The sequence below is a fragment of the Megalopta genalis genome, chromosome 1 (genome assembly GCF_051020955.1).
Source record: "Megalopta genalis isolate 19385.01 chromosome 1, iyMegGena1_principal, whole genome shotgun sequence".
Taxonomy (NCBI): Eukaryota; Metazoa; Arthropoda; class Insecta; order Hymenoptera; family Halictidae; genus Megalopta; species Megalopta genalis.
In genome coordinates, this window is record NC_135013.1 from 31324395 (window position 1) to 31344410 (window position 20016).

Sequence of the window (20016 nt, forward strand, 5' to 3'; positions counted from 1 at the left end):
AGAAATATCATTACCAGAGCCAGCGAATCTTCACGCGAAATAGAAATTTTGTGCGTCGATTTCGCGAAACACACTCTGATTGTCTTTCTCTAATAATTTGAATAAATTGAAAGTAACGTTCCGATGTGACTCGACTCTTTTAGATTGTCTCTCGCTTGATCCGCTCACCTTTTTCATGTATGCAATAAAACCCGTCTAATTACTGCAACGCAATCATTTATTATTATAGCTTTATTATATAGCTTATTATAGCTATATTCGAGCCGTTTATTTTGAAAGTGACATAAGTCACTTTGTTTATACGTCGATATATTTAAGGGTTTGCGTTTGAACACGTTTAAAAATATAGATACCAACTTTCGAGAAGATTTACTTGTATTTGTTATCTCAGGCTACCGATATTTTTCTCAGTATAAACAATTTCGTACGAACATTAAAAAAAAACCACCACTTTTCATTACGGTAAAGCGACTTGTGCCACTTTCAAAATAAACGGCTCATTTATAGCTTGTACGGGCGCACCCTCGCGTGTTTCGAATCTCCCGCCGTAGGGCAAGCTCGTCGTATTCGCGGCGCACGTACCCCGGTAACCCCAAACGCAGGATTTCGATAGGCGGATTCGCGGGATTCGATAGTTGCGAGTGCCGGTCGAAAGCGTGACGTCAGGGTGGTGGAGCGAGAGAGCAATGGCGTTGGGAACGGCTATGGGGCCGGAGGAGGACGGGGTTGCGTTGGTACGAAAGAGAAGGCGGTGAGACGGCGGTCGCCGGTTACGGAAGGGAGAGGAGTGCGAGAGAGAGAGAGGAGCTGAAGAGAGAGCGGCGAGTCGGTGAACGTTGCTCGGTCTCTCGGTGTGCGTGTGGAAACTGCGAGGGGGCTGGTGCATAGAGAAGAAGAAGAAGAGGAGAGCCTCGGCGAGAGAGGATCGGTTCGGATCGGAGCCGGTAGGAAGGGCGGGAGGGAGGGAGGGAGGCGATATCTCTGTCGAGAGGAGAGACAGGCAGCAGCAGCAGCAGGCATCGGGCAGCAGCAGGGGCAGGAGCGGTGTGCGAGTGAACGAGCGAGGACGGCCCGTGCGCTCGCGTTTCGTCGTCGCCGATTCGTGTGGGTGCCTGTGGCGAGTGCGTGCGCGAGTGCGTGCCCACGGGTAGGTACTTTCGATTTCCAGCGATCACGCGGACGACAGACACGGGAGGCCGATCGAGCCGGGCGCACACGACGGTTGGCCATGGAGTGAAACGGTGCGGGTACGAGCCGCCGTGCCCCTCTAGTCTCCTGTCAGTTGTTATACGTGCTTTTGTAACTCTGTTCGCCGTGTGTATGTGCGCGGGTATCTCGTGGAACAGGTGTTCGACGACTCTCGTCGTCGTTGGGTCCTATCCCGCGTCTACCCGGGTTTCTTATCGATCCGACCGGGCCGGCGAAAATATCTCTGTTCGGCGACGGGATCGCCAACGGAACGGTTCAACGAACAGAGGAGACGACAGCCGACCGACCGGTGTGCATACTTGCTCCGACCGGAAAGAATGAAGTAGAAGAGGCGCGCGCGCGTGTGTACTGTCAACGACTGGCGACGCGTGCGACCGCGCGTACATGGTGTATGTGTGTGCGCGCCGGGCATCGGCTTGTCACCGATCGTGTTTGGGCTGCTGTTTCCCCGTTCGCAGTGTCACGGGAGGTGTTCTCGTGGTCGTGGGCCGCGATGCTGACGGCTCGTCTCTAAGGGAAAGATAAACGTTGCCAGTAGCAGCGAAGGAATCGGCGGCGAATCAGACAGAGAGAGAAAGAGAGAGAGGGGAAGAGCGAGTGAGAGCTAGATAGAGAGAGAAAGAGAGAGCTAGAGCGAGAAATAGAAAGAGTAGGAGAGAAAAGGAATTGCGAGAGGGGAGTGAGAGTCGGTGGATCGGCGGCGCGTTTGCAAACGCGCCCATCGCGCGTCCAACATGGCTACCGCGGGCAACGCGACGACTGGCAGCGCCGGCGAATCGAGCGGCAACAATGCCGCCGTGCCCCAATGGAAAAGGGACTTGATACAGCGGCGTAGACAGCAGAGCAAGGTGCTCACGAGCAACGGGGCGAGCGTGAAGCTCTGCTCGGCGATGATCGGCTCGTCGTCGCCGACGGAGTCCGTGGACCCGTTGCTCGGCCAAGAGCAGTGCGTCGCCGCCGTGGCCGGTGGTGTTGCCGGCAGCAACGTGCCGTTGCGATCGCGCGCTGCCATGGAAGACGAGAGCCCTGTCAACGGCCTCCCGAACAGCCCGTCCGCGAGCGTCGTTGGCGCCGCTGGCGGTGGCAACAATGGCAGTGGTGGTGGAAGCGCAGCGGCGGCGGCCGGTGTCGTCGTGTCGTCCTCGCCGTTTCTATGTAGAGGAGCGGCAGCGACGGCGGCAGCGGTAGCCGGTGGCGCCACCGTCGCCGGCGGAACAACCACAACCGCCGCCTCGGCCGCCGCCAGCAGCCTAGGCTCTTCAGTCGCGTGCAACATGCGTCTCGAGGCGGATCTGTCGCTCTGCTCGGACTCGGAGGATGTCGCGAACGGCGCGCTGAGCAAATCGTCGACGGACACCGAGCGGAAGTCGTCGGAGCACGGGGACGGTTCCGAGAACGAGGACGCGGTCAAAGGTAGCGGCAACGCGGACCAAGCATCGTGCGGCGAGGAGCGCCGCGCAAGGGCCACCTGTAGGTCCGTCAAGCCGGAAAGGGACGTTCTGGCGGAGTTGACGCGCGCCAAAGCGGAAATGGCGAGGAACAGTCCGACGGCTGCGGCCAGCGACGACGGGGAGAGCGACAGCTCGGAGGAGCTGCAGTACGGCCCCGGTATAGTGAACAAGCTGAAGAGCAAGTACCTGAACCTGGCGCTCAGGGAGATGAACAAGAGCCGGGTGACGGTGCAACGGTTTCGGCGCGCGGCCAGCCTCGAGGACCTGCTCGACTGCGACGACGACGCGCCGGGCGAGAAGGCCGTGAGAAAGTACACGAAGAGGACCAGCGCCGCCGGCAGCAACGCGAAGACCGAGAGATACAGGAACGCGTCCCGGGGGAACGAGTCGATGAAACGGGCGCGCAGCGTCGAGACGCTGATGAGGTACAACGGCGCGGAGGAGGGCCGCGCGGGCCAGGCGAGCGTGCCGAAGCAGGAGCCGGTCAACGACCACATCATACTGATCGATCGGTCCACGGTGAAGATCGAGAGCCGGCTCACCGAGCTGGACAGGCCGAAGCCCGTGAACAAGCCGAAGAGGATCAAGCCGCTGCTGGCGGAGACCGAGAGGCCGCCGCCGGATCTAGTCAAGACCACCATGAGGATCTTCGAGGGGTCCGCGAAGAAGCTGAGACCGAAGGGCGAGGTCGCGGCGAAGGTGGCCACCTTCAAGACCATCAACGACACCTACAAGGCCCAGGCGCAGAAGAAGGTGGTCGCGAAGCCGCCGGTGCAGCCGAAACCGTTCGTGAACGGCAACACCAGGCCGATGCCGGGCTCGCCGAAGAAGATCGTGCTGCCGCAGAAGCCGACCGCCGAGCTGATCGAGACGCAGGAGGAGTACCACATCGACGGGGTGATCACGGAGTCGATCGTGCAGTCGGTGTCCTCGGTGGTCAGCAAGTTCCAGCAGATCGAGAAGTCGCACTCGCCGTCCCCGTCGCCGGAGCCCTCGTTCAAGCTGAAGTTCTCGCCGGCGCCCAGCCCGGAGCCCCAAAAGCTAAGATCCTCCTTGGAGATCAGCGTGAAATCGCCGCCGGTAACGCCGATCCTCTCCCCGAGGATATCCTCGCCCAGGCTGCAGAGTCCTTCGTCGCCGATGAAGGACACGTTCAGGCAGACGTCGCCGCATCTGAGCAGTCCGTCGTCGCCGATCAAGGACGCGCCCAGGCAGACGTCCAGCCCGATCCATAAACCGCCGCCGAGCCCTAGCAGGGAGCTGCTCCGACAAATATCCGCGTCGGAGTCGGCGAAGGCGCCCCGATCGCCGATCGCCGAGGACCCGTTGCCGTTGAACAACAGCGCGGACCATCCGAGGCAGCAGGTCCCGGAGAGGATACAGAGCCCGACGATTCGGGAGAAGCTGGACGAGTCGAAGGAGAAGGACCAGGACACGGTGACCAGCGAGGAGGAGGCCGAGGAGGACGTCGACGCGCCGAAGACCATCTCGAAGACCGCGTTGGAGAACATCGCGAAGACCGGCGTGACCATGCAGTTCAGCTTCAGCGACAAGCCGACCGCGAACAAGAGCTACTTGCCGGGGTACACGCAGAACGGGCAGAAGGCGGCGGACGAGCAGACGGCGGAGCCGCGTGCAGAGAAGCCGTCGGAATCCAGGGGCAAGCCGTTTTTCCCGGGGAACGCTTCCGCGAACGCTGTAACGGAGCAGGAGACGCAGCAGGTCTCCAGGCTCCAAGAGAGGCTAGAACCGGACAAGTGCGATCGGAAGATCGAGGACACGAAGGAGGAGGACGGGGACGCGGGGGACGCGAGGGGCAACGTCGACGGCAAACCGATCGGTGCCATCTGCAGCCTAGGGCTGATCAAGAGCATCACCGCGACCTCCTATCCGCAAGGGAACGAGACCAAAACGATAAGATGCCAAAAGACCAGCGAGTCGCCGCCCCAGAAGCAGATCGGCATCATCAGGCCTCTGGTCTCCACGAAGACGCAGCATCCGCAGCAGAATCTGAGCCACCGGGAGCTGGAGAAGAATCTGATCAACCGCGTGAAGAGCATAGAACAGCCCACCAAGGTCGTGGTCAGTCTGAAGAGCGCGGACGAGATACAACCGGCGAAGAAGTCCGGCTCCGGCAGCGGCGGCCTATGGGAGACGAAACCGTGGAACCAGCAGAACAACACCATGGTGTTCAACTTCAGCAACCGGAAGGACGTGCCCGACTACATCGAGAACGACGGGCTCATCATCAAGAGGAAGCGGGACAAGCCGAAGGTGAGTCACCGATATCGTCTAATCGCGGGACAGATTTTTTTTTACGATGCAATCGCGATGTTTACTTGGACTGGATAGCGTAAATTTTACGATCATTGTTCGCGCGAATGCCGGGCACATGCGCGGTTTAGGCACATTAGCGGTCTTGTACTGTTTTCAGAGAAGCGATATTATCATGCTTCCTTGGTGTTTTCATTTGTTAATCTTAAATGTTCCGTTTCGAACTTCATAATTGTTTACAACGTTCGTGTAACTCGGGTACAACAAACACAGCTCTTTTGGCCGACGTTAACCCTTTGAACTCGAGTGGTGCCGCAGAGGCACTACCACTGAAATTGTTATACCACGTTCTGAGATCATTTTTACATCATCGAAGTTCAGATTTTGAACACTATTAAAAGTGGTAAAACTGCTGTACGAATCACGAGACTGAATTTCGTGTGCATAAAATGCACTTTGTCGCATAAAATGGCAACATTAGGGGGACCGGAAAGTTATGTCGTTTGTTTACATTAAATTCAAACAGATAAATTTTTCACTAGTTTTTATTTTCAATCAATGATGTAATCACCCTCATTATCAACAACCTTTTTTCGTTTAGTATGCAAATTTTGAGTATGCAAAAATTAGTATGCAAAAAAAAAGGAATACTGATATGCGCAGAAACGACATTACTTTCCGGTCCCCCTAATACTACGAGTCAGAAAAATGATCTTAAATCTACAGTTAAAGAATGGCTTCGAGCGCAAACGGTTAAAAGGGTACAAATCGTCTTTCGATAATCAACCCTTAAGGGTTCAATGCCGTCATACACGCGGCAGAAATCAATAAAAACCGTAAAATTTGGGAGGAAACATTGGAAGAATAGGCACGATTGTTTCGATAAAAATATATCCACGAAGTTTTATTTTTAAAAAATGAATATCTCTTCTCTATATTTGATACAAAAATTTTCAGTACGAAATTTCTCTTCGTCTGAAGAAAACAGTCTATACTTGGCAGTGTGTAAAGTGGAAATAAATGATTTTGGCCCCCTAAGGGTTAATATTACGATATAGGGTTAATATTACGATTAGGGTAATATTACGATATAGAGTTAATATTACGATTAGGGTAATATTACGATATGGGGTTAATATTACGATATAGGGTTAATATTACGATTAGGGTAATATTACGATATAGGGTTAATATTATATAATATAGTTATATTTTGTAATAATAATATTATATAATATACGATATAGAGTTAATATTACGATTAGGGTAATATTACGATATAGGGTTAATATTACGATTAGGGTAATATTATGATATAGAGTTAATATTACGATTAGGGTAATATTACGATATGGGGTTAATATTACGATTAGGGTAATATTACGATATAGGGTTAATATTATATAATATAGTTGTATTTTGTAATAATAATATTATATAATATACGATATAGAGTTAATATTACGATTAGGGTAATATTACGATATAGGGTTAATATTACGATTAGGGTAATATTACGATATAGGGTTAATATTACGATTAGGGTAATATTACGATATAGGGTTAATATTATATAATATAGTTATATTTTGTAATAATAATAGTATATAATATACGATATAGGGTTAATATTACGATTAGGGTAACTTCAACTCTGCAAAGATGGGATCTCTCGTGGTCCCACCAATATTTCCAGTACACTGATATTTATTTATATTTCCGCGTCTTCAATCGAGACTAATTATCCGCGGAATCGTAAAGAAAGAAACATCTTCGTTCGAAACTTCATAGTCGAAGCAACGCGCGACAGGGTGAAAGGTCAACGTGCCATTCGTGATGGCTTCTTGCCAATCAGATCTTCTTGGGATAGAGCCGGAAGTCGACGAGAAATCCGCGGATCGATACGGTTCAATAGGCGGCTCGGTGCGAGGCGCTTTCTTTTCGTTCGCATACATAATTCAAGGACTAATTTCACTTTCCTTAATATCGCGGCCAGACAAAAGCGTCGGAACGGGTGCGTGCGAGCGTTCGGCCGGTCGCACGCAGAATTTCAAACGAGGGCCGAGCATCCGAGGCACGCGGTTCCCGTTCCGTTCGACATCGCGCGCGCGCGACATTTATTTGTTTTCTATTCCGCGGCGGGCCGTCGCGTTTAAAACGCTCGTAAACTTGCTGGAACAGCTGATGATGAGACCCGCCTATGCTGCGCCGGGGCAATGCCTTTTACACCCGGCGGACAAGCTTTAACTCGTTGGCCGAGTGAAGTTCCGATAACGCGACGCCCACGTAATCGCGACGGGACACGGTTTAATAGAATCCTGTTGGAGAATTTACTAACGAATCGGCACTTAGGGAATAATAGAGGACGCGGGTTTCTTATCCCTTTAAACGCTCGACGATTTTTCGGAACGCTATAAATAGCTTCCTCGCAGAACTACGCCGTATATCAAAGACCCGGAGACTGAAAGTACGAAATTAAAGGGAAAATACACGAGAGCTACGATCGGTGGAATGCTTGAGGATTTTGCAGAATGTTGAAAATAGTTTTGTCAGATGAAATAAATTGATGAGAAAGAATTAGAACGAATTGTACTAGAATTTTGCAAAATGGTGATAATAGTTTTGTCAGATAAATTAAATTGATAAGAAAGAATTAGAGCGAAGAATATTAGAATTTTGCAAAATGGTGATAATAGTTTTGTCAGATAAAATAAATTGATAAGAAAGAATTAGAACGAAATGAATTAGAATTTTGCACAATGGTGATAATAGTTTTATCAGATAAAATAAATTGATGAGAAAGAATTAGAACGAAGTGTATTAGAATTTTGCAAAATGGTGATAATAGTTTTGTCAGATAAAATAAATTGATGAGAAAGAATTAGAACGAAGTGTATTAGAATTTTGCAAAATGGTGATAATAGTTTTGTCAGATAAAATAAATTGATAAGGAAGAATTAGAACGAAGTGTATTCGAATTTTGCAAAATGTTGAAAATAGTTTTGTCAGATGAAGCAAACTGATGAGAAAGAATTAGAACGAAGTGTATTAGAATTTTGTTGCAAAATGTTGGAAATAGTTTTGTCAGGTGAAACAAACTGATAAGAAAGAATTAGAGCGAAGTGTATTAGAATTTTGCAAAATGTTGAAAATAGTTTTGTCAGATGAAGCAAACCGATAAGAAAGAATTAGAACGAAATGTATTAGAATTCTATATTTGTTTTACAAAATATCATTCGATCGATAAAGACAAATTCCTATCGAATCCGACAATCGCAAAATACAGTAATGTCTCCCTAATTGACGCTCAGATTGTTCATAAAACTAGACAATTTGGGAAGCAGAGACACGATTATTCGAGCCTTGCAGATCGTTTTAATAGTTCTTGCCAATTCGTGACTATAAAAATGAACCGCAAGGATCGAATAATCGTCTCTCTTCTCCCCAAAGTGTCCACAAAGCTAGACAATTTGGAAAGAGGAGACACGATTATTCGAGCCTTGCAGCTCGTTTTTACAGTTGTTGACAATTCGTGACTATAAAAATGAACCCCAAGGATCGAATAATCGTCTCTCTTCTCCCTAGATTGTCCACAAAACTAGACAATTTCGGAAGAGGAGACACGATTACTCGAGCCTTGCAGCTCGTTTTAATAGTTCTTGCCAATTCGTGACTATAAAAATGAACCCCAAGGATCGAATAATCGTCTCTCTTCTCCCTAGATTGTCCACAAAACTAGACAATTTCGGAAGAGGAGACACGATTACTCGAGCCTTACAGCTCATTTTTATAATTGTTGACAACTCGTGACTATAAAAATGAACCGCAAGGATCGAATAATCGTCTCTCTTCTCCCTAAATTGTCCACAAAGCTAAACAATTTGTGAAAAGGAGACACGATTATTCGAGCCTTACAGCTCGTTCTTATAGCCATTGGCAATTCGTAACTATGAAAACGAACCGCAAGGCTCGCATAATCGTCTCTCTTCTCCCTAGATTGTCCACCTTCCCGCACAATCTGAGCGTCAATTAGGTAGACATTACGATAAAATTTGCGCGGAGATCGGTCCAGCAATCGGACACGTGAGCTCCGATATCGAAAGACCAACAGAGAACTCGACGTCTCCGCGGTTCTTTGCTAGATCCAAACAGATCGTGCGTGCGGGGCCATGATTTAAACTCCGTAAATCACGGCGAGATTCGTCGCTTATCAGCGGACGACGGAACAATAAACCTTGACGTTAGATAATGGGCCAGCGATTCCCGAGTTGCATGGCTGCGGTGGACGCTCTCGATAACGGGGAACGTTGGATATCAATTTTCTGCTCCGAACGGAGCAGCGACATTCCTCGTTTGCCCGTCGCTTCGAGGAAGCGCGAGCTGGTCGAGGAAGACGGATCGAATACAAATGACTGGTTGATTCGTCGCCGGGTGGTTGCCGGGATCTCTAACCCCGAGGTTGCGCGTCGGACACCTGTCTCGCGGGCTTTCGTGGCGGTTCTCGAAGAGGACGGCTCTTCGTAGCCGCAAGTTCACGGTGAAACGAGGCGAGACCGAGCCTCGTCCGATCCGCGAGATCGGATCGAACGATCGCCGTGTACTTTCTCGCGTTAGATAACCCGGAACTAAGAATCCTCCGGTCGAATGCTGATTCGAGGGGCCCTGGCCTCTCGTCGCTTACCGGTTCCCCGGAATTTCTCCGCCGCGAAATCGTCCACGCTGCTCGATCTAAACGGCTCCGTAACGAGGCTTCCCCTCGGATCGGTCGCCGCCGACAGAAAAGCCGAAGAATAGCCTGGCGGACTCGACGAGAGGCGACCGTTTAACGAACCGGAAACTGGAGCGTGCATCGGGACAGCGCGATTCTTGGACAACCGGTCGACGAAACCTTGCCGCGAAGATTGATCGGCGGCAGATCGCGCGTTCTTGGCGAGAACGAAACGCCTCCCGGAAAATCGAGAAGGCGACGTCGAGTGCGGAACCGTCTCGCAGACGCGGGATATCGGGATCGCGTTACAAACGTCGTTTTGCGAGCAAAGAGTAAAAGGCGATCGGCTGCTTTAATCAGCTTTAGAGCGGATTAAGGAACCGGCGAAATGTCACGACGCGGCGGCCGCCGCCGCTTCGAATCCGGAAGATCTCCGCGTCGAGGAAGCCCCGGCTGGCCCGAAAACAATTCAATTACGCTCGAGGACGGCGCAACCGATAATATCAGCCGAACGGAAAATGAAAATTGACAACGTTACGTAGCACAATTTCGTGTAGCCTCGTTTCGAAATAGACTGAGTTGATTTGATTAGTCAATTAGTTAGGGTTTTTCTGAGTAGGGGAAGTAATAGAGAGCAGTCTCTCTCTTTCTCTGTAACGTCTCGTTTTGGCAATCGCAACGGTATTTCTATGTCTGCATGAATTTTTGCTGCGCGTTCTGGAAAAAAAACATTTGCGTTAAATCAGTAATCCTGTGCATTTAAATGACGACTGGAAATCGCTATAGCATAGTTCAAAGCAACGTTCACAATACGGAAAATCTGTTTGTATGCGGATTCTTATGAAAATTCTAATTTGTATACATAATTTTCTGAAAATTTTGCTTAAAGAAACTTCTATGTCATCCATTAAAGGATGCTAAAAATTTCTGGTAAAAATAAAAGAAACATAATACGTTCAGTTTTGCTAATAGGTAGGTTTTTCTTTTACATTAAGAATTCTTAGATTTGGAATTACATAATATATAAAATACAAATGTTATTCATTTCTTTGCAATGGAAACAGATTTCTCTGTTATCAAAATTTAGGAATGAAAGTAAACGATGATATACGAGAAATGGGAATTATTAAAGCCAGAGCGCTTGACTTCATATTCTATATATTTAGTCTTCTTCTATATATTATATTATTATTATTATATTCTATATATTATATTTATATTATATATATATAATATAATATATAATAATAATAATAATATCATATAATATATAATATATATATTTATATATATGTAGAACGAGAATATCGTGGGTTAGAAGAAAGGCCTTGGTTCTGTAGATGGAGCAGCTCCGAGTGCAAGGGGTCAATAGTAGAAAGCATCCGTAAATTACACGATAGATCGGATGCACAGTTTCTCCACTCAATTTTGTCATAAATAAGTAAGATCCGCGCTCTGTATATAAAACACAAAGTGAACGGTTTCAACTGTACCGCGTTTATATCGTGCACTCAATACCGGAATGAGTGTCGCGTCGCGAAATCTTCGGGTAAACGGTGCAATAAATTCTCCCTAATCGGACAATTTCGGAAGAGAAGATACGACCGTTCTCCTCGTAAAATCTCGGCACGATCCGTCAAAGTCTAACCGATAACCTAACCCGTTTCAGAAGATGTACACCTCTCTTGTTGACAAAAAATGTTGCACACGATTACAAAGAATCCTAAATTACAGTGAGCCGTTTATGGTCGACGAGACGGTCGTTATTCCGACCGTGCTAAAAAGATCGAAGAACATATCGAACGTGTTACGTTCGGATTATCAAGACGATTCGAGAAAGGTAGAAATTACAGAACGTTCGCTAGATTAGCTTCCGCGATGCGAAGCGTGGAAAGCGTGTGCGAGGCAGCCCGCGAGAGATAAAATTCCGCTTAGCACGCGTAATTGGTGGGGTCGCGTGTCGCCGGTTGCCATTCCGGTGGCATTAGGTCGTGTAAACGGGGAATCGGGAGGCGATTGCAGGCCGCGCAGACTGCAGGCGATCGGTTCCGAGGCTGCCAACTGCATCTCCGCCTTTACGCCAGTAATTAAACGGAGATTAAGTGGCCTTAGATCCCGCGATAACGAAGTTGCGCGCGGTTATTCGCTGCACGGCTGCTCGGCTCGAGACTCGGCTCCGCTGGTATATCTGGTTACGCAATTAAATGGACCGCGGGTGAACGACGATAATCGATTAAAGGTTGACTCGTTTTCGCGTCCCACGCGACGACGTTGCTCGAGCGTGTTTTCGAATTAGACGGCGGGAAACGGCGAGAAAAAGAGACACGCGGCGCGGCTTCTTCTCGAGATGCGCACGCGGGATTATCCGGGGAGATCGTAACGCGCTCGGCCGTCCGCGACCGCGTCCGTCGCGTTAATTAACCTTCGACGACCTCGCGATAATTACGCAATCTCGAGCGTTGCACCCGGCCACGGGGCTCCGCGGAAAGTGCGCGCAGAAACGCGCGTTCCGAGCGATTATCGGCGTGTTCGCAACCGAACGTCATAATTGGTCTAATTGATCCGTAAGAACATCCGATTGCGATTGAGATACGAGCCGATTCGAGGCGGAATGAGGTAAACGGCTCCCTTCACCGATCGGGCATGACGCGCTCTTATGGAATTGGGTCGCGGAATGTTCCGTGCGTCTCCGTACCATCTCGTCCCTTGGATTATTCCCTGTTGCTCGGATTATTCGTCACGAACGGGAGAGAGAGAGAGAGAGAGAGAGAGAGAGAGCGAGAGGGAGAGAAAGAGAGAGAGAAAACGAGAGAGAGCGAGCGAGAGGGAGAGAAAGGGAAAGAGATAACGAGAGAGAGGGAGAGAAAGAGAGAGAGAGAGAACGAGAGAGAGCGAGCGAGAGGGAGAGAAAGGGAGAGAGATAACGAGAGAGAGGGAGAGAAAGAGAGAGAGAGAATGAGAGAGAGCGAGCGAGAGGGAGAGAAAGGGAGAGAGATAACGAGAGAGAGGGAGAGAAAGAGAGAGAGAGAACGAGAGAGAGCGAGCGAGAGGGAGAGAAAGGGAGAGAGATAACGAGAGAGAGGGAGAGAACGAGAGAGAGCGAGCGAGAGGGAGAGAAAGGGAGAGAGGTAACGAGAGAGAGGGAGAGAAAGAGAGAGAGGGAACGAGAGAGAGAGAGAGCGAGAGGGAGAAAAAGAGAGAGAGGGAGAGAAAGAGAGAGAGAGAGAGAGAAAGAGCTAATTGATTCGAATCGCCGCGCCGATTCGGAAGCGTTGTCACGGTCTACCGGCCTCCTCTCGTTCACGCTCGCGCGTTTTCCGTCTTCGTGTACCTTGAACCGGTGCCAGCCACTGGAAACAGAGGGAAGTTCGGAACCGCTGACTCGAGCAGCGAAAAAAACACCGGAAAATTAAGTAGAATCCGCGGAGCTTCGCTCGCGAAATTCCACGAGCTCGCCGACTGAAACGATCCCCGTTTCGTAATACGCGTGGAAAGCGACGAATCGCCGGACTTATTACGTGGGTCCTGCGTTCGCGACGATGGAAAACCGACTGTCCGAAAATAAATGACGTTTGCTGGAAAAACTGTGAAACGAAGGGGGAGGGATCGATCGACAAATTAACAAAAAAACCTACCAGGCAGTAATACTAACTGACGTGTACTGCTTCGCAAAAGTGAGAAGACCGAATTTATTTAGATTTCGTGAAGTTTTCATTATACATGGTGTCCCAGGTTTTAATGTTCAAACTTTGTCAGTACATTCTATGGCACGAAGTAAGAAAAAAATGTTACGTAAACATAGGTCATATAGAGCTTTATTAAGAAGTTATAACAAAAATTCAGAATATAGGAATAGTAATCAACTAAAAAAAAGATAAAAAATACAAAAAAAATCTTCGATCGATTTCAATCATGTATTGTCAACAACGGTTATTAATACATTTCGAAATGTATTAATAAACACAGCTTACATAAACACACGGCATGTGCTGATCTATTCGAGCCGATGCTCGCAGTAACAGCAAGTTGATTACTATTGCTATTCTGAATTTTTGTTATAACTTCTTGATAAAGCACTATACGACCTATGTTTACGTAACATTTTTTTCTTACTTCGTGCCATAGAATACACTAACAAAGTTTGAACATTGAAACCTGGGACACCCTGTATAAAACTTGCTCCAATAATGTAGCTTATTCAAGCGTTTTCCACGAAAATGAAAGAGTCTCGAAACTTTGCAGAATTGCAAAATAAGGAAGCGGTCACTTTGACCGCGGTAGGTTTGGCGTTAAGAAGAGGGATAACAAGGAAAAGGGATAAGATAAGTTGTATAATTAAGAGGTGTTATGAAGTTGCGAACCGAGTCCATTCGTTCGCCTCGAGCTGAAGGTGACAATAATAATAATAATAATAATATACGTGGTCCCGCGATCGCTGGATCGATTCTCTCGATGCGAGCACAGGTAGCATCTATCTCTCATAAATTGCGAACACGGATCGTTTAATTCGACGCCGATAAAAGCATATTGGGCAGCTAAAAATGGCGCATGGTTCAGAGTATTCGCCAAAAAGATATCGCGAAGGGAGAACGTCCAGTGACTCAGAAATGGGTTCGCCGAAGTCGCAGTAGTCATTCGCGCGCAAACATCGTAGAAAGCGGCAACCTTTTTACCGGAATCGCGTTTCGTATAAATTCGTTGCGATTAGACAACACCGCGGTATAGATAGATACGCGATTAGAAAGAAGAGTAGAAACCACGGGAGATAGTCACTGTACAATTATTGCAGCATCAGCTTCGCCCTCGTCGTCGTCGAGATTAGCTAATTAACATGCGCTAATTCGCCGCGTCGCGAGCCACGCCGCGTTTGCCATAGTATAATACCTGTTCGCCGGATAATCTCGACTATCGTCTAGACTCTCCGCGGATGGTTTATTTATGAGTTTTATAAAAACCGCCGAGGCAAAGTTAATTCGCAATCTTCGATGTGCATGCTATCTCCATTGGAATTCAATTAGTTCTTCGGACTCGGCCGGATTCGTCCGCGGGAATTGTAAATTTCGACGAGCATCGTCCGGCCGTTCTTCTCGCAGTTCTTGTGCACGCGTGCACCCGTGCAGATAAATAATAGGATATATAGCGGAAACGGCGCGGATATAAAGTAAGAGAATCCCATCTTTCGGAGTGGCTCGCGCGCGGTCGTTCTCTCCATCCACCGCGAAACGAGGAACGTTCTTCTCCGCGCGCGCGTGCCAACCGGCTCGGCGCTGCTCGTAAATATTTTCAATTCCACGTCCCGAACGTATCCCTGTATACATATTTAAATGCTACGGCAACGGTGAAATGTTTCACAATCTTTTGAAAGTTTATCGGCCGAGTGAAAGCAGAAATTACGTGGCGGTCCCGACGCGGCTTAATTGCGGCCCGCGGAAGCGTCCAAATTTGAGAGTTCCTCCTAATTGCTTTATCGTCATTCCGCTCACGTTTGCCGAACCAATCACGGGCGGCCGCGACTTTTCAAGTCGAGGGCGATCTTTCGGAATCATTTCTGCGGAAATGTGCTGGCTTCGTATCCTGCTGGAACCTCCAGACGGTATACACGCGTACTCGGAGGCAGAAAATATTTATATGGAAAATGTTGATTTCTATTTATTCAGGGATTATATCTTAATATGAAATATATCATGATTTGCGGCGAGATCGTATTTTTAGCAGTAATTAATGCTTTTATCTCGGTCCAAGCTCGTTTCGTCAATTTGCCCGCCTTTTGCTCGAATAACAGGTTTGCGTATTTTCGGCATCCACTGAATTAATCTTATCAATGTTCGACGGTGATATGTTTGTATTTCTGACTAGTCATTGTTATATGGATGTCGGGAATATGCAAGATTGGAATCCGAACAAAATGCAGACATTGAGGACAGACATTAATTAAGCCTGAAATATTGTACGGAATGCTCTAACAATAGTACACTTAACTTCAAAATGTAAGTGCAACTTAAAACAAATATAGCAAATAAATTGCGGTTGCTATCACTGAATCTGCAATTTTCAAAATTTGTCAAACCGAATACTTACTATAGTTCGAATACTTACTATACTACTACTATACTATTTATTATACTACTGTAATTTGATTGGAATATATTGCCCAGTTTTATTATTATTTCAGTATTTGATACATAATCTAGCTTTCTCAGGTAAATATTCTTAGCACTTTGAAAAATCCTCGTCAACAAATGGTTGAATGTCGAAGCCTGTGACTCGAATTAATAATAATAATATTAATAATAATAATAATAATAATAATAATAATAATAATAATGTATTCATGTATATGAGTAAAAAAAACCTTTATTATAGAAGAATACGTAAAAAAAGGGGATTTTATAGAGCCGTCGCACGAGCACAATAAAAATCGAAACAGCGAGTTTCGCGGAAAAGGGTGCGATATTTTCCGAACCGATTACGCGAGCATTCCCTAAACATTCCAGAACAATTACCTGGAAGCCGAAGGTACTCGACGGCGCGGTTATCGCACGAAGGCAGCGATAAAGTCAGCGAGTGACCAGCGACTCGTTTCGGCGTCCTCTCGAATAGCGGAAGCGGGGCCGCCGCAGCGCCGCCGATTATGCGCTATTGCGTAAACATTAAATGCGCTTCTTCGCTTTCTGTGTTATTACTGTTATCACGGATTCACTCCGTAACGAGCCGCTGACGTAACCCGGGGCCCGCGTAACCGGCTGCTACTCCTTCGTCCTGAAACGGCCGATGCCCCGTTTCCCACCATCTTCATTTTCCGCGAAGCGTTTCGGTTTTTCTACGGCCTCGTTTCCGGCACCCTCGTTTTCGCGCTCCGATTCGAACGGGCCGCGACAAAACCGCGCGGACGAGCCATTTTCTCGGGGACTGCTTGTTGCCACCGACGGTGGTTCGACCGTCGATCGATCGATTGAAATTTTCGATCGGGTCAAACGATCGAAGACATTAATCGGAATGTGAAGCGAAAAGACGACGATCGAATTGATCGATCGACGAATGTAAAACCGGCAGTCGTCGGCCGAAGGAGGCATTGATCGTCGAAAAATCGACGATTGAATTAATCGATGATGAAATTAATCGTCCATCCTCGATTCAATGAGACGATTAATAATTGTCGATTCTTCAATGGAAGGTTACTTTGATGTATAACTCCGCAAAGAATTGTCTTAATCGCCTTCATTACTTCGTTATATTTTTGTATCGAAGCGGGGCAGGAGGATTCCTGCGTCAGTCGTTAATCGCGACTGACAATTCGAATGTAATTTATTACGATTAACGGTAGGAATTCAATGGTTAGTCGCCGATTCATTTTTTGCCCAACTCTCCGGTCCCAAGAAGTATGATCTTATTGATCCCGGTCTGCTTTATCTCTTGGGTATCTGCGGAGCGAACACCGTTATCTTGCAGGCAACGACGAATCGAAGGAGGAAAGCGATCGCATCGGATAGTTGTCTTATCGGCAGTCCGCGGATGTTTGCGCAGTTAGGTGGATTGATAACTACGCGAGAGAAACAATATACATTGAAGAACACTATTCGATAAGTAATGGCTGATTTCTTGTTGCGTATTGTCGCAGATTAAACTATGCTACGCTGCATTTATAGCTGGTTTTGTTCAGCGATGAAATGGGAGAGTCGTTGCGTAGGATTCAGGAAAATACAGTAAATTCAAATAATTCAGTAAATTTTTCCCAATTTTCTTTTATCTTGAAGACAAAAATGGGCAATTTGGGAAGAGAAGGTACGAATATATTCGAGTCTCGCGGCTAATATATTATATATATTATAATATTCGCATATTATACAGAGTGTGGGTTCCTGAGATCATTTAAAGTAACTTTCTCCTTAGCGAAATTGCAATCCGCGGCTTCGTTTACGAGTTATTAACGAAAAACAGTGACCCAATGAGAGGCGAGAGCTCGCCTGGCGCGCGGCGCCTAGCGGCGAGCGTACTCGCCCCTCATTGGCCAGTGTTCTTTATGAATAATTCGTTAACGATGCCTCGGAGAAAATTGTTGTAAAGGAAAAAGTTGCTTCGAATTACCTCAGGAATCCCTCATTTCTCGGAAATGCCATAATTTTGGGACACCCTGTACATTATTCGAATATTATATCTTATAACATTCGCAATACCTAGCGGCATATTCTCGTCTCAACAATTATAAAAAATAATCGTATCTCCTCTCCCCAAATTGTCCATTTCTGTGCGCAATCTGAGCGCGAATTAGGGAGAAATTACTATAATCGTATCCCCTCTTCCAAAATTGTCCACTTTTGTCCTACAATCTGAAAGAAAATTAAGCAGAATTTACCGTATACAGTTCAACATTTTCGCCAAAACGATCGAAAAATTGCAAGCATCGAGTCTGCGTACAAATAATCAGAAAAAAATCTCGTTCCCGGTGAAATCCAAAAATATCCGCAGCGTTCTTTCGCCAGGTGCTCCAAGCACCGGTAACAACGATTTCGATGGCGCGCTAAAATCGCCGGGAGATAGAAAAGCCAGCATTTATCAGGAGGGAGTCCCTGTAGATTACAGCAACGGAATTATCTCCAGCAGTTCGGTTATCGGACGAAGCTGGATCGTCGCCTGGCCGTGGCGGATCGATTCGCGACGAATGCCAATACGTCCGGCAGCCGCGTACCAAACATCGATTGTTACGGGACCAGCCGACAGCAACCTATTCTCGCGCAAACACGCGGTCTTCGGCCGGGGAAGCCAATGGAACTAGTTTAGGGTACGGCCGGGTGAGTCAGACAGCTGTTTATCGATTGGTAATAAAGAACCAACGAGACGGGCCAGCGATATCGGGTATCGCGGATGCGTCACTTGTCCCTCTGTCAGCTCGCGCATTGTCCGTTCCTCGGGAAACGCAATCGGGAATCGAAAATCACGGCGATCTAGGAAGATCGCGACGGAGAAAGGAACGCGCAACGACGAAGAACCGCTGTTCCACCGTTTCTTCGGCAGGCTTGCCGCGTGTTACAGCCGCGGGTAATCGGATTTCTGCCTCGAGAAGGTATCCTTGACCTTCTTTTGCTCCGTAACTATTACACTATTCGGCCGGTCGCGAGTTTCCGCCGATTTCGCGATCGTCGCGAGCGTTCCGCGATCTTCGCGGGCATTTCGCGATCTTCGCGAGTATTCCGCGATCGTCGCGAACATTTCGCGATCGTCGCGAGCATTTCGCGAGCATTTCGCGATCTTCGCGAGTATTCCGCGATCTTCGCGAGTATTCCGCGATCGTCGCGAGCGTTCCGCGATCGTCGCGAGTATTCCGCGATCTTCGCAAGCATTTCGCGATCTTCGCGAGTATTCCGCGATCGTCGCGAGCATTTCGCGATCTTCGCGAGTATTCCGCGATCGTCGCGAACATTTCGCGATCTTCGCGAGCATTTCGCGATCTTCGCGATCTTCGCGAGTATTCTGCGATCTTCGCGAGCATTTCGCGATCTTCGCGAGTATTTCCGCGACCGTCGCGAGCATTCCGCGATCGTCGCGAGCGTTCCGCGATCGTCGCGAGCATTCCGCGATCGCGGGCGAACTTGCTCGCTTTCCTTGCAAGCGTCGATCGTAAACAAACGGAAATCTAATCGATCGTCGCTGTCGGCGATAACGTGGTCGATAGATATATCGGCCTTCGGAGTCGATGGTTCTTATGATCGGGATGAAGATGTTCGCGCCGCGAGACAGGAACGAGTGGGCACCTCTCGATCGCCGCGCTAGCGGGATCCTCTCGTAGATCCGCGAGGTCGGAACAACTTCTGGATCTTCCGGGACAACTTCAATAATATTGCATACGAGTTCTAGTGACCAAGAACTTTCTAGTTACGATCTCCTCGTAATCGACAACGTATAAATATAGCATCGTTGCCTCTTCTATTCAGAAACCGCTGTACTAAAGTTTTCGCAACTAAAATTCTCCGCGCAATGAGCGATCATAACTTAGCCAGGATTCGTCCCAAGTGGGCGAAACAGGAGCCATTTCGTAGGTTGAACTTTCCAACCTTCCGAAGCAATTTGATGCATCTTGATACTCGAGATAAGATACGGCCCTGAAGAAAGCGTGTCTCAGAGGATGTATGTTTTCGTAATTTTGCGATTTAACCCTTTGCACTCGAGTGGCGATACTGAGGCGCCATCAGAAATTGTTGTATCGCGTTTCCAGATAATTTTAACATCGTCGAATTTGTTTATATTTAAAAAACATTACGAAGTGTAACTGTTGCTTCAGTCAGAAAATTCAATGTCGTATGCATAAAATGTTACTTATACGAAATGAAAATACTATAGGACAAAGAAACTATTTTAGATTTCAAGTTAAAGTTGCTT

General features: G+C 47.6%; 1 protein-coding gene across 2 annotated transcripts in view; it reads left to right on the top strand.

Moving 5' to 3' along the window:
- The first annotated feature begins 991 nt into the window (after positions 1 to 991).
- Positions 992 to 20016, top strand: part of bif (protein phosphatase 1-binding protein bifocal) — a 75282-nt gene continuing 56257 nt past the window's right edge. Inside the window, exon 1 of one of the 2 annotated variants that reach the window (XM_033465845.2) lies at positions 992 to 4934. In XM_033465845.2, coding sequence (XP_033321736.2) covers positions 1944 to 4934 — 2991 coding nt within the window. In that variant the 5' untranslated portion in view covers positions 992 to 1943. The remainder of the gene's footprint in view (positions 4935 to 20016) is intronic. The other variant, XM_033465844.2, reaches the window with a different exon arrangement.